The sequence below is a fragment of the Triticum aestivum genome, chromosome 2B (assembly GCF_018294505.1).
Source record: "Triticum aestivum cultivar Chinese Spring chromosome 2B, IWGSC CS RefSeq v2.1, whole genome shotgun sequence".
NCBI lineage: Eukaryota > Viridiplantae > Streptophyta > Magnoliopsida > Poales > Poaceae > Triticum > Triticum aestivum.
The window spans coordinates 540,208,209-540,214,617 of NC_057798.1; the positions used below are offsets into that span (position 1 = coordinate 540,208,209).

Genomic DNA, 6,409 nt, shown 5'->3' on the forward strand with positions numbered 1-6,409 from the left:
TCTGGTGTTATAGGCCCAACCTCGGGAAACGGGCCTGTCTCTTGTATGGGAAAACATCGTACATAAGGCAGTTTCGTTGATCCAAAGGTCTTTGCTTCGCTGCATAGCAATCGCCAAAATTTTCCAAAATTTCCTTAATTTCCAATAGTACAATTGGAGATATGTTCGCTACAAATAGTACACAAATGTACATCTATAACATCCCCTTCAACTATACTACAATGATCTAATGCATCTTGTAAAAATATATTATCAAAATATACATAAAAATAATTGACCAGCACAAAGGTAAGAAACTTCTCGACAAATAAAAAGTGATAATTCACGTGCAGACTCTTTTTACCATAAAAGAACAAACATATTGATGGTGGCCTTATTCTTGGAGCATTTCTTCAATTACTCCCTCCGTTCCAAATTACTCGTCGCTAAAATGGATGTACCTAGAACTAAAATACATTAGATAAATCCGTACGTGCGACAAGTAATTCGGAACGGAGGGAGTACTTGAGAAAGCAAAGTTACATAGTGTCATGAATTCCATTTCAATACTTCACAAAAAAAAAAGGAATTCCATTTCAATCTCTACATACTTCCTCCACATAGCTTTGTACAGGTTGAAAGGAACATCAAGCCATGGTTCATATTTCCATTAAGGTGCAGCACTGCATCACCACAGATCACCAAGGGCTGATGCTTGGATTATACTCAAGGCCCATCTCATGCCATGATTTATCAAGCGGCTTAGCATTGCCAAAGAATGTCATCAGCCCTGATGGTAGAAGAGATGTTGGACCACGGAATGCCCCATCCTCATTCTGCCATGAGAATATTGAGTCATTCCTATAAGCATGTGATATGTAAAATTTCCCTATCAACTTAAAATATGAGAAAAGAGCAACCTGTCAATTATCCATATCTATGGTCTATGGCCTTGATATGCTAATGCAGATTCAGAACGGAGCCCATTTAAAAGAAAGCGATTTATCCCATTTTACCTTTATGCTTCTGAGATAATAAAATTGCAAAGATAAGTAATAAGCTCCTAGTCGAAATACTTGATCTTTAGTTAGTTTGTGAGTCCTATATGGAAGGACCTGTACTTCATTGCAAGACAAGCAATAAGGATCTAAGTAGTAGCATACGTGCAGTGCATACACTTTGTTATTTGCTCTTCTTATGTTCCAAACTTCCACTCACGTGAGCAAAAAGTATTTCACTGCCTTATGCCAGTAGTTCAGTGCAAATTTTGCTGCTCGTTCGTGATTGCGACCTGAACAGAGTAAGAAAATTATCGGTTCAGTGCATGGATGGATCGATGGAAACACACTAGCTAATGAAATGAATAAGTAATCACATTAGCAAGCATATGTGTTCTGGAATTGTAAAAACATAGCATCTACTCCCTCTGTCCCAAAATTCTTGTCTTACATTTGTCTAGATAAGGATGAACCTAATACTAAAACGTGACTTGATACATCCGTATTTAGACAAATCTAAGACAAGAATTTTGGGACGGAGGGAGTACATAAGAAACAATTTCAGAGAGAAGAAAATTGATTCGGGCAAGTGTATCTTTGGATATTTCATTATCGACATACACCATTTTAGTATTAATGCCCATGCTGTGTACATCATCCTGACGCACGGGTGCGCTACGACCAATGCAATTACTGTTGGAGGACCATACATTCATTGGCAAACAGTTAAAGATCTGGCACTCACAATGTGTTCTTGCTGATAGTAACTGAAGCAAATGAAACATCCAGATTCTTCTATAGACAAGTAGATTAAGCAAAAAAACTCTATGTAATACTTGATGCCATAAGCATGGGTTCAGGAAGTTAACCCATATGTTCAGAATAGGAACTACAGAGCATGCAAACAGCTAGCTGAGCTAGGCTCCTCGACGCGCAAATTGGTTTCATGAGGTTGAACAGGGTCTGGAGGACCACGGTGAGTTAGAAAAATCTATGATCTGAAAACCCACTTTATTCCAGCCCCTTCGTTTGCACATTTAAAATACTCCCTCCGTCCCAAAATTCTTGTCTTAGATTTGTTTAAATACGGATGTATCAAGTCACGTTTTAGTATTAGGTTCATCCTTATCTAGAAAAATGTAAGACAAGAATTTTGGGACAGAGAGAGTATATAATTTTAGATACATCGATTAAATGTTCATTCCATGTTGTCACAAACACACGGTTGGCTCCCTGTAAGCACTATAGGCTCCAGTTTGTTCCTTTCTGTTGATACTTATTTTCTTACAATCAGTACCCATACTTACTGGTTGTTTCACATGTTTTGCATAATTGGTACTTATTGATTGGTCCGAAAAGTCTGGGTTCCCATAAACAGTTGTGAATGGGAATGTCTCATTTGTTTCCTGCTCCATCAGAAATACAGTGGAAAATGCAATCAATACACATGAATGTTTTGTTGATGCAAGCGTAGCATGTGAAATATCACTACAGTTTACCTCCCTGTAGTTAACTGTGATCTATAGACCTTAATAGAAATGCCCTGATTCTAATTATGGTTTCCAGCTATTGGCTGGTTCAATCGATCCAAGTTGTGTGTATTGTACAAACTCCAAGTAAATGTGTGAGCGAAGCTTGTCACCAATCCAAGTCTGGGTCCCTATGTAAACAAATTCTTGTAAATGTGTGAATAACTGATGAGAGCTAAAAAAGAACAGTGACTATTTTTTTTTAGAAAACAAGTTATTGGCCCCATATTCCCCTCTATCTTTTTTTTACCTTGCTTCTACTAATAAAAACCACTCTATGTATTCCCAAATGGTTGTTTCCACGTAAACAGTTCAACTGTGCACTCTGATCTTTTCCTAAAACATCGCCTATTGGCAAAAGGATTGCATTCAGAGAAATCACATTCACAACACCCTGATTAGACAATCATCTCCATCAATGTATGACCAACCATCGTGCAAGGCACCTACAATTTACTCTCTTATTATCACAGCATAGAAAATCATGCTCGTGCAAACAACATTATACATGCAGATAATAAGCAGAGTAAGCACATAGAAAATGACAGTCATCCACACTCCCCAAAGTAAGCAGGCAGTTAGCATAAATAGCTAGTCATTGATCATAATTTAGCTAATCTAGTCAGCATAAGTGAGAACAATATTAATCCGCGATAACAACACAAACTCAATTGCAACTGAATCAGAGCCGACACAACACGGGCCAGATCAAATAATTTCATGGTGATGTTGTTTAGAGCGAGCGTTTTTTCAGTGGAATAAATGATTCATCGGGAGCGAAATTTTGGGATGCCTGCACACTGTACTATTTTAGGACGACGTAGTAGATAAGTCATAATATAAATAGAAGTGGCAACTGACAAGAAAACATACTTAAATACTTAAATACATAAATAATGTCAATGACTCGCCAATTAAAGTACCAATCAAGCCGTTGTATAGGGTGCTCTAATATTCTTGTGTATACCACAGCTAGATGACTCCATGCTTGAAAGTGATTCTTCATACTTGATGTACTACTCATCCCACAATGTTTCGGAACCATAATCTGTTCCAACATATGCCAAAACCCGATCAAACAGTCTGTAGAAAAAAACAATGGGTTTAGTTGCTGATGAAAGAATGAAATAATCAATCCTCAGATAAAGAATACATTAGATAATTCCAGAAACACTAAATGAATGAAGGCTTGTACGATCAAACAGTGAAAGCTACATTTGCATCAAAGGAGGACTCTATTTTTCTTGATAGATCTATACTTCAGTACTTTGTATAGCACAAACATGTGATCTCCAAATTGGCCACTTAGTTAATGCACTAAATGACTAATGTTGGCTATATGAAAATACTTATACTCCCTCTATCCAGGTTTATAGGGCATGAGCGGATTTTTTACGTCCTCGACAATTTCACTAACGAAACATGTGTATATGCCACCAAAAGCATATCACTGGATTTGTATTCGAATGAAGTTTATAGACATACTTTCGGTGGCATATAGCACGTTGAGGACCTAAAAACCTGCGCACACCCTACAAACCCAGATGAAGGGAGTACAGATTATAGCTGCTACAAAAAGGAAAAGGTCAAACAGATGATGTACTTCATGGAGAGAGATTAGTCATTACAACTAACAGACATGCATGGAGTCTAAGAACACACTGCCTATGCCAAAATTTGATATATGCAACATTGCCATGACCTACACTATCACAAGGACTGCGAATATACAGTGCTATATTATAAAGCATTTCATCAAGCATTCCTGTTCAGGTGCTAAGTATTGTAAAATCAACGTCATGTATTCCTATACAGCCTAAAATGCAGTGGTTAACAAAAGTCAAGACACAAAAAGAAGTTAAAAACTTCATCAGAATAGTTTGGGTATTCAATTGCTACCTTCTGATGACATCTGGGTCATTGTATGTTGAAATCGCAAACTGACAATAATTACACCATATGTCCACTGAATAAGTAACTGCAAAAACTGCCCGTTCATACACCTCAAAAACTTTATTGACACCATCTAGACAGCCTTCATGATCTGCATATTTCTTCCAATAGCCAAAGCACAGAGGGAACTCCGCAAGGAATGCATCATACACTTTCCACATTTTCAATATCTTGCTCTGAGCAGGAATACACAAAAATATGGCATTAGCATAAACTTGTTTATCGTTAAAAATCCATTTTATTTTATTAGCCAAACAGATCAAATTTATATCTAGTGTTGTTCACTAAAACACGAATAAGGACAGATTGACAAGACTACAGTAGGACAATGATGAAACTACTACAGGGAACAAGGCCCATGAAGTCAAACAGAAAATATACTGGGATCCTACAAGACAGAGGAATGTAGAAAGAAAATGTGCTAATCAAAACAAGTGAGCGAGTGACCATCCATGCATAACAAAGATTGGCATGACTTTGTGGTCTACAAGATACATATCGATTGCATATGACCAAAGGATTATGTAACACATGTGGGAACAAAAGGAGGATAAGCTGCTTAAAATTATGACACATCCATACAACAAGTTGCAAAAAGGAGAACAATGCACTGTATGGTAAGGCAACAGTTTCAATTTCACCTCAGCAATCCTCTCCGTCTCTTCAATAAGTGCGGTCCAAGCATCAAAGTCTAAGCAATCCACGGTGACAGCATCCCATAACCTAGCCTATTCCACTGAAGCCACAGCTGCGGAGGAGAAAGCAACAGCATATTAGCAACAAAGTAGCAGGCAGGCAACGAAACCAGATAGAGAAGGCTTCTGCCCCGGCAGCATTACCATCCTCGTACAACTGCTCGGGGACCATGGGCTCGGCCATCTCGGCGGCGGCGGCGCCGTTCTCCATGGCCCCCGCCGCCTCGCCAGAGGTCCCGTTCAGCGAGGCGTGCTCGGCCGGGTACGCGGATCCGTTGGCTGCCTGCGCCCCGTCGTACGGGGCGCCCCCCGGGAGATAGCGGGAGTGGCGGTGGGAGAACCTCGGCCGGGTCGCTGCCCAGACCCGCCCCGCGGCGTCCAAGGGCGGCGGTGGGGGTGGGGGGAGCCCGGACGGGTCGCTGCCCAGACCCGCCCCGCGGTGTCCAAGGGCGGCGGTGGGGGTGGGGGGAGCCCGGACGGGTCGCTGCCCAGACCCGCCCCCGCGTGCCCGTCGCGGTTCTCCATCCCCGCGCGCCCGCGAGTAGCGGTTCGGGCTGGTGTGGTGGAGGCCGGAGTGGGCGGCGGCATTGAACCGTTGGTCCTCGGCGTCCGGCAAGGCCCAGTACGTTGTCCCGGCATGGAGGCGGAGCGGCAGGGGAGGAGGCGCGTGGCGGCTTGGCGTCGCGTGAGGGTCGTGGATCACCTTCTGCTTCTTCATCTTCCCCATGAACCCCACCATCATCCTTCCTACTCGCTCTCCCAGGAAATCCTCTACCTCAAATCCCATGGATTCCTAGCGGGGGTCACTCGAATCGACCGCTGGTTGCTCGGATTGGGTGCCGGCGGGCTTGAATATTGCAGGAGGTTGGAGACCGAGGAGGCTCAGGGTGGCACCGGAGAAGATTGGGGCAGATGGAGAGGGGAAGGAGGGCGGCAAACGGCCTGGGAAGAAGACCGGCCGCGCATCCGCGCGTGGTGGTGGCGGCGGCGCCGTACTGGTGTATTTCTTTTCGTAAATGTTAACGTCCATACGTATGCGTGTGGGCGTTTGCATCTCGTCCACCCGCGTGGATCCGCGTCCGTTCGTAAGCGCACGAATCTTGGCATGTTTCTAGTGTCACGTAGGACTGGCCTGGTGTGTAGGCGTTCACCCGGCCGCCCACACGGTCGTTTAACCACACGAGAGGGGCTGGTGTGTGGGCGAGATGCAGTTCACCCACACGCCATTTTGCACGCACGCACAAGGGCTAGTGTG

At 42.9% G+C, this 6,409-nt stretch overlaps 1 protein-coding gene across 15 annotated transcripts; it reads right to left on the reverse strand.

Annotated features, from left to right (window-relative positions):
• Positions 1-308: 308 nt before the first annotated feature.
• LOC123045924 (uncharacterized) lies at positions 309-6,151 on the reverse strand. Of its 15 annotated transcripts, none has more exons than XR_006421745.1 (7): positions 5,299-6,151; positions 5,101-5,207; positions 4,406-4,635; positions 2,477-3,589; positions 2,285-2,383; positions 1,156-1,270; positions 309-1,005 (listed from the first exon to the last, which is right to left on the reverse strand). XR_006421745.1 is itself a non-coding variant. In XM_044469172.1 (5 exons), the coding sequence occupies exons 1-2, from the start codon at positions 5,939-5,941 to the stop codon at positions 5,188-5,190; spliced, it is 663 nt and encodes a 220-aa protein (XP_044325107.1). In that variant the 5' UTR covers positions 5,942-6,151; the 3' UTR covers positions 309-1,270; positions 3,474-3,589; positions 4,406-4,635; positions 5,101-5,187. The 15 variants fall into 15 exon arrangements, 2 of the variants coding, with proteins under 2 accessions (XP_044325107.1, XP_044325106.1); XR_006421742.1 differs by having other exon boundaries at positions 309-815; positions 900-1,005; positions 2,285-3,589; XR_006421743.1 differs by having other exon boundaries at positions 309-815; positions 900-1,005; positions 1,143-1,270; positions 2,285-3,589.
• Positions 6,152-6,409: the final 258 nt, after the last annotated feature.